The 24717-nt window shown below is 33.4% G+C and overlaps 1 protein-coding gene across 1 annotated transcript in view; it reads right to left on the reverse strand.

The window, feature by feature from the left end:
- The window catches only part of Nlg4 (Neuroligin 4), a 272258-nt gene that overhangs the window by 10488 nt on the left and 237053 nt on the right, over positions 1–24717 (reverse strand). Inside the window, exon 5 of the mRNA XM_072538248.1 lies at positions 8556–9254. Within this exon, the coding sequence (XP_072394349.1) occupies positions 8556–9254 (699 nt within the window). The remainder of the gene's footprint in view (positions 1–8555; positions 9255–24717) is intronic.

A 24717-nucleotide genomic window follows, 5' to 3' on the forward strand; every position in this document is an offset into this window, starting at 1 on the left:
TATTCTATACCTTTTTGTCACTTCTTACGTATTCTTCTGACTGACCTCTTTTCGTTTCTTTGTCTTTTTTAAATACACATCTCTTTGTTCTGTTTGGCATAATTGTTCCCGTTCCTTCTATTTTCAGTTCAAGCAATTTATCAAATAATGATAAAGTCGAAAAATATCTATCAAAGAAGACGCAACTTTCCGGAGGCAAGGTTTCTGCTAGGCGAAGAACGACCGACGGTCCTAAACTGAGTTCTTTATTTTTCAGCGGAGTCAGAGAGCCAGGTAAATTTCAAAATCAAGTACTGTGCCACAAAATATCGTCAAAACAAAATTTTTTAGGCCAACAGGTCTCGGCTTATTTTTTACAAATTGTCGTATTGGGCATCGGCCCAAAAAGGGTATCATTTGTTCATCAATTGAAAATGACGTCCCACGTAGTCTCTGAATTTCTAGACATCTTTTTCTTACTCTATCTATCATCGGCTGAATTTTCCAAAGGCGATTTTGCAGTTTTATCTCTTCAGTTACCGATAAATTATCTACAACGTGAAAGTTTGTGCGTAATTTGTAAAATCTGTCTCGACTCATTACATTAGCTATGATTGGTAATCGGTACTTTACACTCCAGTAAAGATGTATTCTGGGAAACTTAAAACATCCCATGACCGTATGCATACCAAAAATTGTTTGATTTCTTCGGGAAAAATATCTGGTTTTATTTCCTTGCCAGTCTCTTGCAAATAGTATTGCGAAGTTAGTTTTGCTCCCATTTAAAAAAAAATCATCATCTAAATATCGACTGAAATAAACAAATGTACTCAAAATGTCGTTGATATCATCAGTCCCATTGGATTCTTCCGAAATATTCTTGCTTGCGAATGAATCTTTGGTCCATTTTATGCCTACGGAAGGTACATTTTTGCTCGTAGAAGGTTCAGGATTTTCCTCTTCGATGTTATTTTCCTCATCAGACTCTTTATCAGCCATGTTTGGCTCAAAATAATCATCATCATAGTTGCTTTCAATCTCTAAATCGGACCCACATTCATCTATCAGTTCATAAATTTTATCCGGATTAGCCGTAAGTTCGTCCAAGTTAACCTTTCTTGTATCTCCTGCAACAAAAAACATAGCTGGTTCTGTCTGTTTTTTTTTTTCGATTTTTACTGTGTTAACTCCCGAACCCCACAATTGTGATCTAGCGCCAAAAGTAACTCATAAGAACATAACCTTTAATATATTTAATCTTTATTTTGTACGAAACTTAGTGAAACTAAACCTCATCATCATAATCAGTGGCATTACAGCTCGTTATGAGCCAAAGCCTTCTTCAGAACAATCTTCCATTCGCCCCTGTCTCTGGCAACTCTTCTCCATGCTTTAACTCTGATGGATTTTAGATCATCCTCTATGTAATCTTGATACCTAAGTTTTGGTCTTCCTCTGGCTCGTCTTTCCACTGGTCCTCTTCGGTCGAAAATTTTTCTGATCGTTGCATCTACATCTCGACTAATTACATGTCCTATCCATCGAATGCCTGCTAATTTAATACATTTTACAACGTCAGGTTCCCCAAAACTTCTATATAACTCAAAGTTGTAGCGCCTACGCCACAAACCCTGTTCTTGGACTCCTCGATATATTTTCCTTAGAATTTTTCTCTCGAAACGTTTAAGCAATTCTTGGTCGTTCTGTGTAAGTGACCACGTTTCAGACCCATATGTTAACACTGGCTTTATTAGTGTTTTATATATGGTAACTTTAATTTTTCTGGGTAGTTTTGGGGCCATATGTTTCCTCAAGCCATAATAGCACTTATTGGCAAGCACTATTCTTCTTTTAATTTCTTCGCTGACATTGTTATCTTTGGTCAGCAGCGAGCCCAGGTAGACGAAGGTGTCCACACCTTCCAGTTCCAGATCATCAATTAATAGTCTAGGTATCTTGTTGCCTGATCTAGTACAATACATTATACTTGGTTTTCTGTGCGTTTATTTTTAATCCCATTTTAAGTGCAGATGCCCTTAGTGATCGAAATGCTTCGATCAAAGATTCTGTGGACCTAGCAATAATGTCTATGTCATCTGCATATCCGACCACTTATACAGATTTATTAAAGATGGTGCCATTCGTATTAATATGGCACTCTCGAATTACTTTTTCTAGTGCAAGGTCAAATAAGAGACACGACAGTCCATCTCCCTGTCTCAGTCCACTTTTACAATGGAAGCGTCTGGAAAAGTCGTTTTGGATTCTGACTACACTCTCTACGCCTGTGAGTGTAAGTTTTGTCTGTTGATTGAGTCGTATGCGACTTTGAGATCCACGAATATGTAGTGGGTGTCGACTCCGAACTCAAGCGTTTTCTCAAGAATCTGCCTGACTGTGAAGATTTGATCCGTTGTTGATTTATTGGGTCGGAAACCGCACTGGTAGTTCCCAACTATTTGTTCAGCATAGGAATCAATCTTCTGTACAATACATTGGACAATACTTTATATGCCACGTTAAGTAGGGTGATGCCTCTATAATTATTACACACCATCACATCTCCCTCTTTGTGAAGAGGATGCATTACACCTAATTTCCAGTCCGCGGGCGTTTCCTTCCGTTGCCAGATTTTGGTTACTAATTTATGCATGTGTTTAAAAAGGGTGTCACCACCATTCTTAAAGAGTTCGGCAGGAAGATTGTCCAAACCGGGGGCTTTGTTATTTTTCAGTTTTGAAATGGCTTCTCTAATTTATTCTTCGGTGGGGGGCGGCTCTTGAGCGTTTTCATCCATTTCAGGCAAAGTAATTTCTATTTGGTCTTCTTCACGACTATCGCTAAGCAGTTCTTCAAAATGATTCGCCCACCTGTTTAGTATCTGTTCTTTGTCACTAATTATGGAACCATCTCTGTCTTTACATGCTGTTATTCTGGGTTTGAATTCTTTTCTGCAGCTGTTTATCTTCTGGTAGAATTTTTGCGAGTCCTCTCAATCTCGTTTAGAGCGTTTTCGTATGGCTCTTTCTTTTTTCTTCTAAACGTCCTTTTTTCTTCTCGTCTAAGATTTTCATAGTCTTCCAGGTTTGATCTCGTTCTGCGCTGCTGAAGTCTCTTATATGCTTCATTTTTCTGTTGGTTAATGGATCTACATTCTTCGTCAAACCAATCTTCGTTTATTTTAGCCAAACTAAACCTATTTAAAGCAATAATACTCATCAAATATGTTTTAAACTGATTCTCAGTAATACATACTATTTTTTGCCATTGCAGTACACACAAGTAAATTATTAAAAATAAATTATTACGAACAACGTCCGTTCATACTCTAATCACGTCAAAGAATGAGAAGGGAGACGAACGGTACCGATTCAGCGTGACTACTCGCACCTAGCACAGTCATGTCGTGCGGGATCGATTCGTGAAAATTTGATTTTAAGCCTAAAACAGCATTTGGATTAGACTCCCACAATTGTAACATCATGGAGTTTAAGGGTTATACACGTTTGCTTAGCTGTCGAGAAGATTTTCCATAATATTCCAAACAAATCGAAACCATGGTCGAAACTTCTCGGAGGAACGGTAAGTTGCGAGGATGTTTGATATCTGTCGTAAATGATAGAGAGCACATGAGAAATATTTAGCTAGCATTGTACATTTCCTGGAAACTCTAGTTTACCTATATGGATGTAGCTGAGCGACAATGATAAGTCTCAATAAATTAACCCATTTTCAGTAATTTTGACAAATTTTTTTTTCAGTTAAAATTGTCAACATTTAATATACGTCGTAATTTATTATTATATGAAAAAGGTGGGGGGCGCCATGAAAATGGAGCCCCGAGTACTATAAGGTTCAAAAACGCTACTTTAAACATAGAAACCCCTCTTCTAAAAAAATCTAATACTCATTTTTGTCTTTAATTATAATAAACGGTAAAAACAATAAAGTGTATAAATTTTTTATCAATGTAACGATAAAACTGGAATAAATAAATACTCACAAATCCAAATTTTATTAAAAAATATGAAAAAAATAGTGAATTATTGATACATGTTTGGTCTATAAGAAGATTACCTATGTTTATATATTCCCTGAATTCTAAAGCTTAAATAATTAATTTTCACCAAATTGATTTCGCTGTATTCGTTGTATAACATTTCGAAACTAATTATTATAAAATTGCTATTTTCATATATAAGAGCTCAACATTAGTACAATTAAACCAATAGAACAGCTTTTCTTTAGGATTTTAAATCATGTAAAGGTGTCCTTTAAAGAACTGTAGCAACATGCAAACCGCCATGAAAATCATGAACTATGTAAACAAGTTAAAAATTTGGGCTGAGAGTTCAAGCCACAATTTCAAGCGATTTAAGACCATAATGGAGAAATAAAAATCGACATAGAGAGCATTGCGGAAACCTGCATAAATTGCTGCTCAGAATTATTTAAAGACACTTCAAAAGATGCATCCGTTTCAGAGCACAAAAAATATGCAATTAAAAAGGCAGAACCTCATTTTACGAGCAGAAGTAGAGAAGTTTTTTGCATCTTTTTTGGGGTCTCAAAATTGACATTATCAGCAAAATTTAGCTTGTTCGTATGATTTTTATAGGTTCAGTGGCATTTTCGTCACTGACGACTGGTAAGCACCACATGTACAATTAAGTTCTACTAGTGATTGGGAGCCATTTGTTTTGTTGTATAGAGGATCATAAAAAAAACTTTTTGGCCAAATAATAAGGTCATCTACCGTTGCCTTTCACGATTTTTCTTATAACCAGGGCGTTCCGATTTGATGGCACCAAAAGCTCATGTTTTGCTCTTTTCTGTTAGCGTTACCTAGGAAGAACCATGTGGAGGTGAGAATCGAGCATGCTAGCAGACGTACTATTTAGCAATTTCATCCAGATTTTATCGCCACGTGCCTTCTAACCACAATGTATCATAAAATGGAAATAACACATTTTTATGGTTAATATATCTTCTTCTTCTTCGATTCTTCGAAATTAAGTGCCTAAAATAAATTATTATTATTTTATGACTTCTTTTTTTTAACAACAGGTTTTGTATCTTTAGAGTTTCAGAGGTAATCAGTTCTTTATTTCCAATTAATTGTCATTTCAGAACTAAAAACACCTTTCCTTGTCATTCCCTTAGCCCTTGTCAGGGCATGGTGACACTCTAAATATTATTAACTTGCTGTCTTTAGTGGCTATGATCCTGTGCCAGATGGACGGCTTTATGTAGGGAATTTCCCTACATATAGTGTATTTATTTGATATGCCCATTGTATGGTTTCATAGTCCCATTCTGGTTATGTGACCGAAGTACTTAATTAAGATATGATCGGTTTAGTTTTTTAAAAGCCTTCTATAAAAGCCTAAATTTTCCCCTTGGTGTTTGTGCGGTAGATTATTATTTGCTTGATCTACGATCATTATTTTTATTTTTCCAGTGTTGATCTGAAGTCCTTATTCTTTGATTATCTGGCCTAGCCGTTCGAGGACGATATTTCCCATTATACTCCAGAGGAAGCAGTGTTAAATACGATTGACAATTTATGGGTAGAAAAATTAGCTCAAGGGAGCGCAATCGTCGAGTCAGATCAAATATCGGAAGATCGGAAGGAGAACCCTTTGACAAAGGTGACTAGATCAGCGAGCAATATGGCTGCCAAGAGTTCCAATCTTGTCGAGTCAGAGCGAGCATGAGAATTGGACGAGACTCGTTGACAAAGGTGACTAGTTCAGTCAGCAGTATAGCTGCCAAGATCTCTGATCTTGCGATAGATGTTCTTGTATAGAAATACCACCAGAAATGTAACACATATAAGTACAGAGCTCAGATGTATCTGTTCAGATGTTTCAAAATCCCAGGATACACTGAAGTACCACAACGGTTGTAGAAGACGTTTGACTAGCAAAAAGACATGGAAAAAGAATAAAAACAAGAGGATAGCAACAAAAATACGACTGATTTACGAACGAATAGCCCGCTTTGTACAAGGTTTGTCAGAGCGACGAGAAGAATGAGAAAAGAAGTCAGTCGTAGGATTCCATTTAAGGCCCAGTACCGTAAAAATGGAAGGTTCCTCTTTGTCAACGAACAACATGTCAAAATGTCTAAGCCAAAGCCTTGAAAATAAATGAAGATGGTTGCTGACGTTGTCGATTTGTCTAGCGAAAAACCATCGAACTTTAAAAGCTAAGCGAGTGCTCACTGCAAAAGGTGGGAAGATAAAAGAGAATCACTTGTAGCGTGATTCTGACGGAAGGCCGTCGAGATGAAAAGTCCTCTAAATGGAATTCTAGTTGCTTCGTCCAATACTCCATAGGCTTTGGAAATGGCTCCGGATTTGTCGGAAAGTAAAGGAATAGCCATCTCGCCCAAACCGCCTTGTTTCCTTGGAGTGTTGATCCATGCCAAGTGAGAGAACTGGCTGTCGGTTGAGCAAGCAACTACAGCTGTATTGATTTTCTTGAATTCTTCAAAGCGATCGGAGAAATCAATGATCTCAGTGGGACAAACGAACGTGAAATCCAATGGATAGAAGAATAACACTACATACTGTCCTTTGTAGTCTTCCAAGGAAATATCCTTGAACACGCCATTGACGACAGCGGTTCCTTTGAAGACTGGAGCTGGTTTTTGAAGTGATGGGACAGGCATTTTTAGCTTTTGTCTGTGGTTGGGCCCCGCTCGGAGTCTAAGGGTAATCGGGACGCACACTTGATGCTGGTTTGATGCTTGCTTTCACGACGAGAAGTTACGTATATACGAAAGTCGACTAGGGTGGTTCTTTCGTTTTTAGGACCTCCGTGAATAGCAATAAATTAAGCTTAAAATGTCATTTTACACTTTCTACACAAAGGACGGGTACGTTTCCTTAAGGACTCTAAAGTGTTTGGGTTGATAGTTTCCCAAAAACATGTTGTTTTTCAGACAAGTGAATTCTCAAAACTTGACAATAACTAATCAGCCAATTTGAGTTAGAGAATTTAAAAGATGTGGAACTAAAGGCATATTATAATTATTCTATTTGTTTATTAAATAAAGTCTAATTTTTTTCGTTTAGACTTGTATTTGCAAGATAATCCAAATTGGTCTATTATTACTGAAGATACTTCGTTTACTACTAAGAAGACTTCGTTTTTACTTTTTACTTTTGAACGTTGCCAGCTAATTCCCCCCCCTTTCACTTTCCAGATTGGAGATTCCTTTTAAAAGACACTTTTAAAACATTATTTAACGTAAAATAATTAAAAAAGTTGTATTTAAAAATCCTTTATAAAAGGTTTATAATTAAAAATAACCTTTCGGACTACATGACAGAGTTTTTGAACTAAAAAGTAGTCTGGACGATGGGCTTTTTAGTCAGAAAACGTTCTGTGATGTAGCCCGAAAGGGTATTTTTAATTATTTACTTCTTATATTGGATTTTTAAATAAAAGTTTTTTGATTCACGGTATACAGCCAACTACAGGAATTTTATTTTCCTTGTGGAGTAAAAAAAATAATTAACTTTTGGACAAAACGAAAACATTTTAAAACGAATAAATAAAGAGAAACAGCTGTTGAGAAAAATAAAATTCGGAAAAATGAGCTACTTGGGTCATTTACTGCGATACGAACACAAATAATGCCGCAATAAATTCAATTTGGGTCGATGTTCAATTTTGCTTTAGAATATGCAATAAGTAAAATATCGTCTGAGCTGATAGGAGGATTTGCTGATCAAGGATCAAAACTGTTGCTGGCCTTTGCTGATGTTATAGATGCAGTCACGATTTCTTCAAGAGACGTGAGAGAGGTGTTTTCACAGCTCGAGGAGGAAACAGGTAGTCTGGGTCTCCGAATAAATGAAGAAAAGACGAAATACATGGTAGTAACCAAAAATCCAAGACCAAGAGTTAGGCAGAACATCAGCATTAATGATCACAACTTCGAAGTAGTAAAGGAGTTTAAATACCTGGGGGCGATAATCACAGCGGACAACCAGATAGAAAAGGAGGTCTCAGCAAGGATAGCTGCGGGAAATAGAGTATTATACTCCCTTTCAACATTATTAAGATCGAAGCTGCTAAAAAGAAAATTTAAATTAACACTGTACAAGTCGATAATTCGCCCAATTATTACATATGGTAGTGAAAGAAATGAATTCACAGGGGATTGGAGAAGACGCCGCAATGCTGAATTGGTGACTCTGTATGGAACTGAAAACATAGTTAGACATATCAAGGCAAACCAAATAAGATGGGCAGGTCACGTGGTACGATCAGAGGACAACAAAGTGTTAAAGACAGTGTTTTTTGAAAGACCAGATGGTAGAAGATCAGTGGGTCGACCGAGATAAAGATGGAAGGATGATGTTGAAGCCGATTTATCTAGAATTGGGGTACAACAATGGGAAATAGAAGCGCAAGATCGTAGAGGATGGAGGGCGATAGTGGATGCGGCCAGTGAAGAAGAAGAAGAAAGATAAATACAGCACATGAAGACAAAAATGATAGATTGATATTAAAAGTTTGTTCATTGATCAAATTGTTGTTTCTATATTAAATAAAACTCACCTGAGGATAGTCTCCGTCTTTCGTTTGATAATCGAATACATAAAAGAACGTCTTAGGACTATTTGATTCTTGTCCTACTTGAGGTGGTTTGACACTAAGTAAATCTCCAGTTTGCACCAATGGAGCCACGAATTGAGCATCACTAAGCGCAGCTATAACAGAATCTCTAGTATTTACAGGATGCTGCACCGTCCTCTCCCATTCGGTATATTCATTAACTATGGTAAAAAATATTTCACTTAAGTGATAAGTGTATGCATTTCGTACGTAAGTTCTTAAAATTCTATCTCTTCTTTCACCTTCGAAACCTGCGGTCACATCGTTGTTCGAGAACATCCAAAGGGCTTCGCTGGTAACCACCCCATACAACAGATCATAGGGGTTGTTTCCTCGAGGGGTAATTGTGGCTTCGCTTCTCTTCATATTAACGTTTACAGGTCCCACGAAATACTGTAAGTCTTGAGGCTTAAAATAAGTTACTAGTTCTTTGGCAAAGTCTGCTTTGATGACCACGCCGTCGACACTTGGACCGAACGCACTAAGGTACGAGGGGGCCACAACGTCAGCTTGGAGAAGTTCCGTTAGGGCAATTTCTCTAAGACAATCTACGATAATCTCGTGATCTCTTCCGACGTCCTCCGGAATTGAGCAATTCACTTCTTTGGCTAATTTGACGGCATAATTTACGGGGTCTTCAACCTGTAATTAAAAAAATATATATAATATTAAATACACTTGATCGATTCCAGCGACATTTTCTAAAAATTATTTTATAAATTTAAGACTGACAAGCAATAACGACTTGTTGGTCAATAAATAGAGAGTTAATTTTATAATTAAATAGTTTACTTTGGGAATTTTCTACACCAGAATAATATTTCTTACTTTTTGGAAGGCAAAATTTGGTACATATACTTTTCTACAAAAGTGACAAACACAAAAAGCCAATTATTAAAGTTACCGGTTTAAAACTTAAGTTTTTTACTTAAGAGCTGCCTTTTCAGAAGATACATATAGCCACATCTTATAGTTCTGAAGACAAGCCTATACAGAGTTGTGATAAAGTATGGAACCAATTATATATCTTTAAAACAAAGAAGTCTATATTCATGAAACTTTAAATGTAAGTTCAATGATACATAACGCATCTGACGCCATATTTTTTGTAATTAATTCTAATTCATACTTTTGTTTGGTAGAAAAATTTGTTAAAACAAGAAGTAAATCAGTTTATAGTTGAATAGGTAAATTTATTACCCGTGCTGTCCTGTTCGGGTCTATTTGACCCAAAAAAAAAAAATGATTTCTTATTTTGCAAATTATTACGCCGCGTAACGTTTTGGTGTTTAGTGACTTTATTACTTAATACTTGTGTACGTATGTTTAGTTGGCAGTATTTTATATATTTTCTAACAGTTTGGTAGTCAGGTTCGTCTATAAGTAGAAACAAGTTTCGGCAAGATAGAACTTGTAAAAAATGTGTAGTGTAGCTAAACAGTGTCATTTAGAAGGGCGTGTCACGTAGAAGGAAGTGGGGGTGATAGACAAGTGGTAGGCTGGTAAAACACTGATATGCCAAGCGCATTCATTTACATTTCAAATTTTAGTCTATGTTTGCATGTTATAATGTCGCATCAAAGATTGCTAACCGAAGATGAGCTTCGCGAGCTCGCGAACGTGTCAGAGAGTGATGAGTGCATATCAGAAACAGAAAACAATACACGTAGTGAGAATGAGGAAGAAAGTAGTGATGATTCTGATGTTCCATTCTACGTACAACATCCTGTAGAACCTTCTGTAACAGTTCATTTAAAAGACGGTAATATCCAGTGGTCTCCGGATCCTCCTTATCAACGCGGTCGTTTTTCCACGGCCAATGTTATAAATAATGCTCCAGGAGTTACAAGGTACGCATTTGCACGAATTGTTGCATACCAAACATAGTTGCAAACCAAATTATAAATATGACCAACATGGAAGGACAGCGTGTTTTTGGAACCAACTGGAAAGACTTGAATAAAATTGGTTTTCAAGCATACATTGGTATTTTATTGTTAGCTGGAGTTTGCCCCGCAAGTCTCATGGCGAATCAACTAAAAGTTTGTGGAATAAAGAAACAGATCGTAGTTTATTTCGAGCATCAATGTCCCTGAAAGCATTTATAAAAATTTCGCAGGTAATACGTTTTGATAACAAGACTACTAGAAAGGATAGGAGATGTACTGATTATCTTGCTGCAATACGTGAAATTTGGGAAAAATGGGTAGATAATCTACCAAAATGTTTTAACCCTGATGAAAATGTTACCGTCGAAGAGCAATTAGTTGGCTTTATAGGCTGCTGTCCCTTCAAATACTAAAGTCCAAGCAAATTAGCGAAATATGGCATACAAATTTGGGCTTTATATGACAGTAAAAGTTCGTATGCTCTAAAATTGCAGATCTATACAGGACATGAAGCAGGTGCCGCGCTGGAACGGAATCAGGGAATGCGTGTAGTGTGCTACTTGTGTAGTGATTTGAAAAGCCACAATATTACTTGTGATAACTTTTTTACATCATACAATTTAGGACAACTTCTTCTAAAAAGAAAAAATACAATTCTGGGGACTATAAGAAAAAGCAAACCAGAGCTTCCAGCAAAAATTGCGAATAAAGAAGTTCATAGTTCGTCTTTTTTACTTCACGTAAGATACCACTATATACCAATACATTGTCTGTACCAATACATTGACCAATAAAATTGAGATCAAGAAAGGGGTACGACAGGGCTGTATCTTGTCTCCTATTGTCTTTAATATATACTCAGAAGAAGTATTTAAGACAGCGCTGGAGGAAAGCACAGAAGGCATAAAGATAAATGGAGAAATAATTAATAACATAAGGTATGCTGATGACACTGTGATTCTAGCAAGTAGCATGGAGGAACTGAGTTGCCTAATGAGTAAGATACAAAAAACAAGTGCACAATACGGACTAAATATCACAAAAACCAAATGGATGTTAGTAAGCAAAACCCAACAACCACCACAGCAACTGATATTAGACAATGAAAGAATTGAACACGTGGATTCGTACATCTACTTGGGAACAACAGTTAACTCAAATTGGGATCAAGCGAAGGAAATACGTATAAGAGTAGAAAAGGCAAGAGCATCGTTCACTAGCATGAAGCAAATTTTCACCTCTAAAAGCCTCACCCTACCTCTCAAAATTCGACTTCTGAAATGTTATGTATTCCCGGTTTTGTTATATGGAATGGAGGCGTGGACAATGACCGCAACATTGATGAAAAAAGTAGAGGCCTTCGAAATGTGGGCTTACCGACGTATATTACGTATATCCTGGACTGAGCACGTGACCAACGAAGAGGTACTACGCCGGATAGGTAAAGAGAGAGAGGTAGGAATAAGTATAAAGAAAAGAAAGTTGGAATACTTGGGTCACGTTATGAGACATAATAAATATAGAGTACTACAACGGATCGTTCAAGGGAAAATAGACAGCAGAAGGGGTCCAGGGAGGAGAAGACACTCGTGTCTCCAAAACTTGCGGCAATGGTTCGGATTATCATCTGCTGAACTATTCAGATCTGCCGTAAACAAAGTCAGAATACCCATGTTGATTGCCAACGTTCGGAACGGACAAGGCACATGAAGAAGAAGAAGAAGAAGAAAGATACCACTGTTATTAACTATATTCCTAAAAAGAATAAAAATGTTAGAGCCCATTCTTATATATGGATCAGAATGTTGGCAAATGACAGTAAAAGGAAAGAAAAAAGTTGACACGGTTAAAATGGACTACCGGAGAAGAGCTGGCCGTATATCAAGAGTAGAACGTATACCTAATTCTGAAATTAGAAGAAAAACAGATAGAGTACATACAACTTCTGAAAGAATAGAAACTAGACAGTTAATATGGTATGGACACGTACAGAGGATGGACGACAACAGATGGCCAAAAAGAGCTATGGAATACAATCCAAGTAATAGAAGGAAACGAGGAAGACCAGCCAAGTCTGGGATACAAGGTGTTATGGAAACCATGAAAGACAGAGCCATTGATGAAGACACCTGGAGAGATAGAAAAAGATGGCAATCAAAATGCGGGAAGCGGCAGAAGCTGTAGGATCCCCGCTTATATATATATATATATATATATATATATATATATATATATATATATAATAAAAATGTTATTCTTATGAGTACTTTGTATCATGATAAGGCTATTAGTGACAGAAATGACAAAAAGCCCCAAATTATTTTAGATTATAATTCCAGTAAGGGAGCAGTAATTATTCTAGATCAGCTTGTTGGTACATATACATGTAAGAGAAAGACAAATCGCTGGCCTATGACTGTTTTTTATAATATGCTGGACATTTCTGCCTACAACGCGTTCGTTTTACGGACATCAATAAATCCCCAATAGAACACCAACAAACTTACAAAACGGCGAAATTTTCTTGAGGAATTGGGAAAAACACTGGTGAAACCACTTATCCTTTCCAGAAAAGTTTACCAAGAACTAAAGACTCACAAGAGCTGGTAAAAAGAAAACGAACAGAAGCGAGTAGAGAAGATGGAAATTTTAGCGAACCTTCTATTGACAATCCAACTCCGTCTGCTAAACGAGCACGCTGTAAATTTTGCTATAAAAACGATAACAAGACTGATATTTTATGTTGTATATGTCACAAAAATATTTGTAAAACCCATTCTTTTTATTACTGTCCCAGTTGTAAACTAAATTAAATTTTGTGGGTATTTGTTCTTAGACTTTTCTGGAAAAGTCTAAGAACAAATCTACAACAAGTCTAAAAACTTTTATTTTTGTTAATAAGGTTTTTTTTCATTAGTAACATAATTTTTGTTTAATTAACTATAATTGTTTGTTAATATAGTTTTGTTTAGCACCATTAGCTGATTTTATTTCGATTAATGACCGTAAACCATAGTTGGGTCATATTGACCCGATCAGTACATTTGTATAGTTGACTCGAAGGATACAGCATTGTTAACCAATGATAATAATAATCTAAAAAATCACTTCAAATGTTTAAAAATTTGCCGTTTACCTCCTGACAATGTGCAAGCCTTCTAATAAATTTGTGAATCACTCTTTCAAAGACTTCTTCACTATATCGGGAAAACCAGTCAACTGCTTCGATCCAGAATTCGTTTTCACAAATATGACAAGAACAACGTCACTGCGCTCACAAAACATGAAAATGAGAAGAAGCATAAGATTGACTTTGAAAACATCAAAATTTTAAAAACCGAACAAAACAAAAAGAAGAGGGAGATATACGAATCAATAGCAATAAAAATAAATACCAACGCAATCAATGACAAAAAAGATACACATAACCTAAATAAAATATATTTCAATCTGATTTAAATAATAATAAATATAACACCATAAAAAGCTCTTAAAATCATAACATATCTCCACTTTACCTTTTTCTAAAACATCAATGATACGCCCATATAAAAATAATTATACACTAATGACAGTAAACCAAGATATCAGATATCAACTTTTATTTGCAACTTCATTAATGTCAGTGTCCCGTTCTACGTTTTTGCAAGTTATATATATATATATATATATATATATATATATATATATATATATATATATATATATATATATATATATATATATTGATATGATTGGTGTTTATAAAAATAATTTATAAGTTACACTACTAGATAATATTAGATATAAAAAGTATTTGGTTATTTTAATAAGTTATATACTAGAGAATTTTATAAAAATATATTTATGTGAGGGCATTTTTAAGAAATTAGCATGTAATAAGTGTAAAAAAAGTTTTATTATAGTAATTATAATGTTGTAGATATATTTAAGTGAGCCATGTGACTAGGCAACCAAAAATACTCTTTAAAGTGACAGATAGAAATTAATAATTATTACGAATATAAAGTGGGGTTATAATAATATGTTAGTTTAAAATGTTTAATTTATATATAGTTACTGATTTAAGTGTATATTCTGATCTGAAAAGCCTAAATGTCAACAAAATTCTCGATAGAAAAGTAAGGAATTCTCTAGATCACCGGAGATGGCTTTGTTTGCGAAATGGATTGTTCCAGAAAATTCAGACATGTAGGAGATGGAACAAAATCGAACATGATTTCTTGCTAGATGATTCTGGAACATGGAAAAAGATATAAATACCCGGTGATTTGGATTCAAGGCATCAGTTATGAGTTACAGTTACTATGATGGCCAGTTTTTTAGTATGAAAGTTAGTTAGAGTCAGTCAATCAGTAAGTCAGAAGGTCCAATTGTTCAATATAGTGAGTTAAATGAAGATTAAGAAACAGTATAAAGAAAATATTATTGAAGATTAAAAATTATGTTATGTATAAATGGTGATTGGATAATGCAAGAAGTATTAATTGAAAATTAAATTTATATAATATATTTGGTGATTGGATATTGGTATACTGAAAAGAAGAATAAATATAAATGCTGTTTGCTGGTTTGCTTGGTGGTTTATAAATGCTTAAGAAGAAAAATATCTTAAATTGGTGGAAGCTGATAATTGGAAAAAGTAATTTCACAAAAACAAGGATAACCGAAGCTGAGAAGAAGACATTGAGTGGTGATTATAATCTATATAGTGGAAAACAGTTCATTTAGGCATTCAGTGACAGAAAGGTACAAAATTTTGTTAATATAATTTAGTTAGTGTCATAACAATTTCAATTTTGAAGATAGTTTGTTTAAATTTTACATTGTCTATAGAATTTAATTAGTTTCATAAGAATTTCAATTTAAAGATAGTTTATTTTAAATTTACATTGGCTAGGTTAGATATATGTGTGTGTTTCATAATAGTTATAATAAAGATAATTTAAAAAAGTACTTACAAACTAATTCTTTGAGAACCGCGATAAAAACCCTATATTATTAAAAAACACTCATTGCTCATCATTCACAAATAATACATCATAACAATATATATATATATATATATATATATATATATATATATATATATATATATATATATATATATATATATATATATATATATATACATATTTTACAATAACTGTTTGTTCTTAATCTTATACATTTTAAAATCTTGACAAAGGCAAGGGTTTCCTGAAGAAACGTTGATTTCTATGGAAAATAAAATCTAGTTCCACATGTAATATAATTTATTAAATCTAAACCCAAGAAATACTAATTTTATGTTAAATATAGTACGGTTCAAGAAACTCAAAACTATATAAATATAAATATATATATATATACATATATGTATATATTATATATATATATATTATATATATACATTATATATATATATATATATATATATATATATATATATATATATATATATATATATATATATGTGTGTATATATAAAATATACACAAAATAGTAGTAAAATAGTACACTTTTTTAATAATTAAACTTTTAGAAAATATATTACACAAATTATTAAATTTAACAAGCTTTAAATACATAATCACAGCTTCACCATTGTTAAAATGTTTCCCGTAACGAACAGTTTCAAATTCAGTTTTGTTTTAATTAGTTTATAACAGAGTTTTTGTTTTCACCAAGTAAAAAATGTTTTCGGGAAACCGTGTTTTCTGCATTGAACTTTACGAAAATAAACTATAATACTATTAAATAATTGCTGCGTTCAATCTGTGTTCAACTTGGAAATAATTGTATCATTAAATTTACATGAAATTCGTCTTTAGTTTTTCTTTTTTGGAAGAGGGTATTACAATTAATTGTTTAGGTAATAAAAATTTGGTTTAAAAAGCTTTATTATTAACAACTTACGATTAATTCTTCTCTATAAACTGCTTGACTATACCAGTGACTGCTCTAATCTATTAAGTCTTATCAATTTTAGATGTAGTACTAGAATTCTTAAAGACATTCTTTCTTTGGAATAAAACATTATGACACAAAATATGGCAAATTCTCTCCTATTAACAGAATTCAGATACTGGAAATGACTTAAATCAATCTTATAATTTGGTGTTGTTCTGAAGCTAGTTTCTTGTGGCATTTTAAAGTAATTACTATTTAAATCGGAATAAGCCACAATTAAAGGTTAAAGTACTTTTATTGACGTTTCAATTTCAACTTCGGAAATCGTTCTCAAAATACAAACATTAGTAAATTGTAAATTTGTATTACAGCAACGATAATAGCCATTATGTTTGTTTATGTAGGTACTCTCTTACTTGAAACTACTGCTAAACAATCATAGTTATTGTTTACGAAAATCGGTTTAGTTGCGTTAAGAGCGTAGGCGCAAAATTTCAAGTCAATGCTTTTTAAATGTAGTCATTTTTTTCAAATGCTGAGAAAACTAACAAATATTTTTTAAAAATTTAAATGCAGAATGAAAGGTGACATTATTGCCGAGGGCCGAAATAAACAAAAAGTTTTTTTGAATGAGATACTTAAAATTCAAAATCACACTAAATTTTCTCTTTTTTCGCCCCTGTAACTTATTAAAATAAACATTATAGAAGTTTTCAGAAACTTTCGGCCCTCGGTAATAATGTATTCTTTCATTCTGCGTTTAAATTTTTCAAAAATATTTATCAGTTTTCTCAGGATTCGAAAAAAAAAAGAATGCCCACCTCTACTCATTCATTACCTGTGTTCTACTTTGATTCGGTGCTTTGACTACGCGACATGAGACGTTGCCAAATAATTTCGTATGAAGGTTTTTTATTGTGGTTTGATATCTCAATTTATTATTTTTATTGCGAATAAGGCACAACGTGACTTTAAAATAAGCTTATTTTGATGTTTAGATTTCCAATTCGGAAATCGTACTTAAAATACAAAACATTAATAAATTTTATTTACATAAAACGATTTCCGAAGTGGGAATCAAAATGTTAAATTAAACTTATTGAAAAGAAAAATTGTGGCAAATTTAAAATAAAAAACAGTAAGCTGCCATTTAAATCAATTCGCCCAAATTTGATTATCTTAGAATGTTGTTAAAATGCTAAAAAGACAACAGGTCAAATAAAACCAATAAGTTTGGCAATGTTGAACTTCTCCTCTTTTCTTAGTTTCACTAATGCTATTTCGACGATATAATGGGCTGACCTAATATACCTCTCTCTTTTTAAATAGGTGTTTCTCACTCCATCTCACGTAAGATACATACCGACCATAAAGTTTTACCTACACTATATATATATATATATATATATATATATATATATATATATATATATATATATATATATATATATATATATATATATATATATATAAAATATACACAAAATAGTACACTTTTTTAATAGTTAAACTTTTAGAAAATATATTTTACACAAATTATTAAATTTAACAAGCTTTAAATACATAATCACAGCTTCGCCATTGTTAAAATGTTTCCCGTAACGAACAGCTTCAAATTCAGTTTTGTTTTAATTAGTTTATAACAGAGTTTTTGTTTTCACAAAGTAAAAAATGTTTTCGGGAAACCGTGTTTTCTGAATTTAACTTTACGAAAATAAACTATAATACTATTAAATAATTGCTGCGTTCAATCTGTGTTCGACTTGGAAATAATTGTATCATTAAATTTACATGAAATTCGTCTTTAGTTTTTCTTTTTTGGAAGAGGGTATTACAATTAATTGTTTAGGTAATAAAAATTTGGTTTAAAAAGCTTTATTATTAACAACTAACGATTAGTTCTTCTCTATAAACTGCTTGACTATACCAGTGACTGCTTTGATTTATTAAATCTTATCAATTTTAGATGTAGTACTAGAATTCTTAAACACATTCTTTCTTTGGAATAACACATGACACAAAATATGGCGAATTCTCTCCTATTAACAGAATTCAGATACTGGAAATGACTTTAATCAATCTTATAATTTGGTGTTGTTCTGAAGCTAGCTTCTTGTGGCATTTTAAAGTAATTACTATTTAAATGGGAATAAGCCACAATTAAAGGTTATAGTACTTTTATTGACGTTTCAATTTCAACTTCGGAAATCGTTCTCAAAATACAAGCATTAGTAAATTGTAAATTTGTATTGTATGTTTGTATTTTGAGAACGATTTTCGAAGTTGAAATTAAAACGTCAATAAACGTACTTTAACTTTTTATTGTGGCTTATTTTCATTTAAGTAGTAATTACTATAATTTGGTGAATATAAAAGCTGTAAGATTTAAATAGTCTTTGACTGAGTATGTAAGGGATCGAAAATGATTTTCAGGAAAATTTAATTTATTATAATTTAATCAACTGGCTAATTGGCTAAGCCAAAGCCATTATACAATAAAAAAAACTAATAATTTGTTTAACATTTAATCATTATTTTAATATTTAGTTTTAGAATTTTTGTTACGGTTAGGATATTCTATTTTTGTTAATTTTTTGTAAAAATGGGAACATCTCTTGAATAAATAAATAAATAAATAAATAATTTTATAATTACGCCTTATAAACCATACGTATAATACTTAAACGGAACCTGATGTTCAAGCCCCGAGGAGTGGTTTTACGTCCGCTCACAGTTACTTAATTTCACTCACGCTCGTGCACTCATTTTTCATTTTTTTTTCAATTTGAATTTTACATACATAGTCCTTTATTTGATTGGTTTATTGAAGCTTAGAATAATTCAATATCAATGATAGAGGTGAAAGAAGCCTTGCATACTTCATTGATGATGAAAACTTACACTAACAGTAGGAACACCCCGGTATGTTAACTTTTTTGAAATTACTACTCCGTCTGTGTAAGCTTTATAAATGTCATTCTTGATCTGGTGCATTCGTAAGTTGCCAAATACACACGTTGGATATATATATATATATATATATATACATATATATATATATATATATATATATATATATATATATATATATATATATATATATAGAATTATAGAATTATAGAATAGTTGTAATTCTCGCAATGTTGTCACTGTATTTAAACCTTATATTCGATAATAAAAATACAAAGTGGCTTAATAGGCACTTTAAGGATCCCAAGTGCAGAAAATTATCGACAGGATATTATATTAACGATTTTACGTTTACAATACAAAAATCTAATTTAGATCTACCTTTAGTACATCTTAGAAAAGTGCAAAAGCTTGTAGTTTATTTAATAGGAAATGATAAATTTTGTATACTACCTCATCTGCTGAAGGCATTTAGTGTAGAAATAGGCATTGAAAGTGAACATATTGACAATGCATTTTTTAATTTATAACTTCTTATATTTAGGTATTTATTTTAATTTTTTTATAGAGAATAAGGTGGACTAGAAACAACAAATGCTACTTTTATTGTAAAGAATACAAACTGAATAAAGAATAAATATACGGCTTGTTAAGAAACTAATGGAAACTATGTGTAGGTAGCATATACTTTGAGACAAAATAATGATAGTAGGTACTTTATATGAAGTAAGTCCTTCGTTTCCGAGTTCTACAACTTCAAAGTTAGAATTTTACATTTGTTTTTTAATTTTAATTTTGATATTGTTCATTTCAATTATATAAAACTTTCAGTATAATTAAAACGTGAGCGTATGTTTATTTTTGAAGTGTAAACATGTAAAGAGTATTGTGTTAAAGCCATAGACGTGCTAGTCATAATGGTTAAGGATGTGAACTATTAGTGGAATGAGATAAAACAAACCATTTGGCTGTTATTTGACATTTTATTAATGTACATCGGCGCATTCGCCATTTTTTAAAGCTCTATATTTGGTAATTGTTGGGAAACTGAAAAAACTGTTTTTTAATAAAAGTTTTTATTTTAACTCGAAAGACGTAATATCAATCGATGACAAACAGATTTAATCAATACTTGAGACTATTTTCAAGTAGATAATTTTTGAAAAAATAAGAAAAAAAAATTTAAAAAAAGTTGGACCTGCATCTTTCTTGCACCAAACACGTGAAATAATGCTTCTTTACCATCATTTTTGAGAGAAAAAAAACTCTTTTGTTCGGTTACAACAATCAAACGACTATGGTTTGCCTACTACACAAATACAAAAAAAAACTGTAAAAAGAAACAGGTTGGTGTCAAAAAAATAGCATTCAGAAAAAAAATAAAACATTAAACACACGGGCAAACACATTCTTCATTCATTTACCTGGTCGTCATCATCCGTTCCAGATGATTCGGTTTTCTGGTTCTCTGCCATGGCTGCATCACTTGTGAGACTGGTGTAAAAAGCCATTTGGTCCATAGGAACGAATCGTGTTGCCAGCTGCATTACGTCTGCATATTTGGCTTTTTTGACAGGTATAGGATTGCAATAGACAGAAATATCAGAAGAAACTGAGAGCTTCTTCATTTTACAACTGTTTGGATGATTGTTTAACAAAATCAGCATATTGTTGGGAGCTAAAAACGTAGTTCTTCTTCCTTAAAAACTTCTTAATAACTCCAAAGCAGCGATCATAGGAAAGCAAGCTATGTCTTGGCTCAGAAAAGCGGTGCTCTATCTTGCCAATAGACTTAGTTCTCACCAGCAAATACCGAAACTGAATCATTACTGAGTTTTTGTTTTGCGCAGCAGCGTTATTGGAGAAAAGGTATAAAACTTTAACATTTTTAGGGAGTATATTTTTTATATAGTGGTACAAAAATGACACTACCTTGTTTGGTGGCTTTCGAGCCGTAGTTTCATTATACATATAAAAGTGTGCTTGATTTGTCTTACCAGAATGGTCGCAGAAGTTGTATGTCCACAACTGGCGTTTGTAAAAGCTTCTCCAGCAGGAATTTTTGGAAGTGGAAGGTTTTGTTCGAAGTCAAAGGTCAGAACCTCCACTTCGTCGCTATATTTGCACAATGTACTTTGTGCAAACAACAAACTTTTCGTTCATTTTCGCCGAGGGTCACATCTTTGCGTTTGTTATCTAAGACATCACATATTTCGCATGTATCTGATCGAGGTGAGCTCAACCTGTAGTTGAAGTTTTCTTTGAAGTATCGATAGTAGAAGTCATAGGGAACTTTGGGTTTATATTTAGGATTGCTAACTTTCTGGTTCGTAAAATTCCAAATAGAGTTGATGCATCTTCTTTACATTTAGATCTGGAAATGAAATAGAATCGACGGGATTTGTTTCTACTATAATGCGATTCACGCCTTGGAAAGCTCTGGATGTGCAGGTTCACATTTTTGAGTGTTTCGTTAGATTTTTGGTTATCTATTTGTATACTTTCCCTTGTTACTAGGTGGCGCTGCAATATCTCTGTCACGAAAAGTTTGAGCAATGAGATCTACACGTTTCCTTGATATGCCGTGTATTGCACCAAAAGCATGTCTACAAACTCGTTTGTAGACTTACCTTTCATTAGTCTTTTTTTGAGTTCTTTGATTAGTAGTAGCTTGAATCAACCCTCCCAAATAGGTATTTTGCAAATCTTTGTCGCCTATTTTGTTAAACTTTTGTGAGACAACTTTTCTTGTTTCTTCGTCCACATTCTGAAAACACTTGTACCTGCATTTGCAGTTCGATCCAGTTAATCTCGGTCCCTTCTGTATTCCTTTCCAGTTCATACACATTTTCCCTTCTGCAATGTCTTTTTTTTATATTTCATTTCCAGAGAGTGGGGTTGGCACTTTTTCTATTTTTGGTTACAGGAACAACTAGGGGCTCTTCCGTGGGCTCCATGTTGACAACAGGTTCAATGTGTTGTTTTTTTTAAAGAGGTACGTTTTTTCTTTGGATGCTTTCTCCTAGCTGAAGTCCTGCAACTTCACTATTAAAACAACTTTCATCAGAGCTTGTAGGTTCATAGTCTGACTCACTAGCACTAAACGGATCTGACTCGGTTTCACTTATTTTTACACGACGTTAAATTTTTACACGAACAATTACACCGCATAAAAACGCACGCCACGCAGTAATAATAGCAACGAGAAAACAAATCAGCTGCCCTGCTGGCCCAGCGCAGGTTCTGATAATAATCAGAACCAACATAATAACCAGAAAACTTTAGAATATTTAGGTGTAGAATGTAAAGTAGCATTAAACAAAACTGCTAACAATATCGAAAAAAGTATAACTGCAAAATCTATTACAGATGTATGTATTGAAACCAAAAATTCCTGTTACAAAAAGAATAAAAGAGCCATTTGAATTAAAAATAAATCAATAGAAAACAACATAGTGTTTACAAAAGCAGACAAAGGTAACACTACTATTGCTATAGATAAAATACAACATAATAATAAAACAATAGAATTTTTAAATAATCAAAATATTGAAACGGTAAACAAGATCAAACTTGGCGACATTTTATCCACACCCTTTACTCCATAAGCTGGAGTACCCCAGTGTTCTATTCGAGCTCTATTCTTACTCATATATTATACACACTCTATAATAACGTATGATCCTAAAGTTTTGGGAAAAATTTCAAAAGTAATTAATAATTAGTAATCTTATATTTTTATTAAATTATTCAACAATTTAACTTAACTATACTTATTATAAATCAAAATTCAAATGACAGACAAGGGATCATTATTTTCGATTTGCCTAATAATTCCTCTGACACGTTGCATCATCCTTTGGACGACCTCGGCGTCAATTTCTCTAATTTTTGTATATATGCGGCGTCTTAACTGTTCCTGATTTTGTGCTTCTTATCCGTTATTATAGACTTTCCGACTTAATATTGCCCAGAACTCTTCAATTGGACGAGCCTGAGGTAGGTTGGGGGATTGTCTGCTTTCGGTACAAAGGTAATGTTGTTAGTTTTGTACCAGTCCCTTGTGATCCTCGCATAATGGCATGAAGCAAGATCTGGCCAAAAGACTATTTGATTGTATGATGTGTGTTCACAAACTGAAGCAATTTAGAGAGACATCTTTGAATATAAATATTTGCGTTTAAGGCTTCGCCTCGAACAACACCAATGTAGGGCTGTGAGATAAAGCCAGCCTCAGAAATTGCACACCATACCAAAATTTTGTCCTCAAATTTTTTCTTACTTTTGAATTTTATTTCATCAGGTACATTTTCGTAATCGTTCGTGTAAAACCCATGGTTACCCTTCATCTCAAGGTTGGACAAAGTAAAATATTTTTCATCGTCCATCACGATCAACTTGTTGACGAAATGCACTCGCCTTAACGCGCGGCAACATCTCGGAATTCTCTCTAATTGATCCTCTGTGTATTTTGGAGCTTTCCTTCTTTTCCGGTAGATAATATTGTTACTCGATAACGTCCTGTATACTGTAGTCTTTCCAACATGAAATCTTCTGGCCTGCTTCAATCAGTCTTGCCTCTCTTATATGGTTCAAAATCCGCGGTCGGCCACTTTTACGCAAGTTAACCCATGGTATCCCTTCTTCATATTCTCTGATTGTGCGATAAATTGTCGATTTGCTTATGTTTTGATCTCGATAAATATTAACAATATCTCGTTTCGACATTCGCCCAACCATATTATAAACACCTCGACGAATATCAATTTTATAAGACATTTTGCAGAGCAAAAACCAAAATATTCTGCTTTGTTTATTAAATGTCAATAACTGATGACATTTCAATTCCATGTCCTTCCTTGTTAAATGCATTTTGCTTCTCAATCAGACCAGGTGAAATGTTTCCCAAAACTTTAGGACCATACGTTAGTGACATCACCCGCCCTCAGTATAGACCGGAAACCCTTCTTCTGTATGTGGATGACACTGCTCCCCTCACGCCAGGGCCACATAGAGAGCATGAACAATTGTCTGTATTCAAAATAGCACAAAACTGTCTAGATTCTGTCATTAGGTGGTGCAATAAATGGAGACTGACTATAAACGCCTCCAACACACAACTTATATTATTCAAATCTTCCAATTGTCGTAATGTTCATGGCCGGATAACCTTGTTAGGAGAAGACCTTATTCTCAGAAACTCGGTTTCCTATTTTTAAGTTCATTTTAGTAGGACTCTCAACTGGAAAACCGACATTTAGGACACCCTAGACAGGAAGAAAGAGGTTTAAACTCTTGGCAGGTCTGTCCGGTAAAATTGGCAGGACGTTATCTTAAACATTATTGCACACTTACAAAACCTTTATAAGACCACTAATCGAATACAACATGTTAAGTAATGCGTCTACGCATAA

This window comes from Diabrotica undecimpunctata, chromosome 7 (genome assembly GCF_040954645.1).
Source record: "Diabrotica undecimpunctata isolate CICGRU chromosome 7, icDiaUnde3, whole genome shotgun sequence".
In the NCBI taxonomy this organism is placed as follows: Eukaryota; Metazoa; Arthropoda; class Insecta; order Coleoptera; family Chrysomelidae; genus Diabrotica; species Diabrotica undecimpunctata.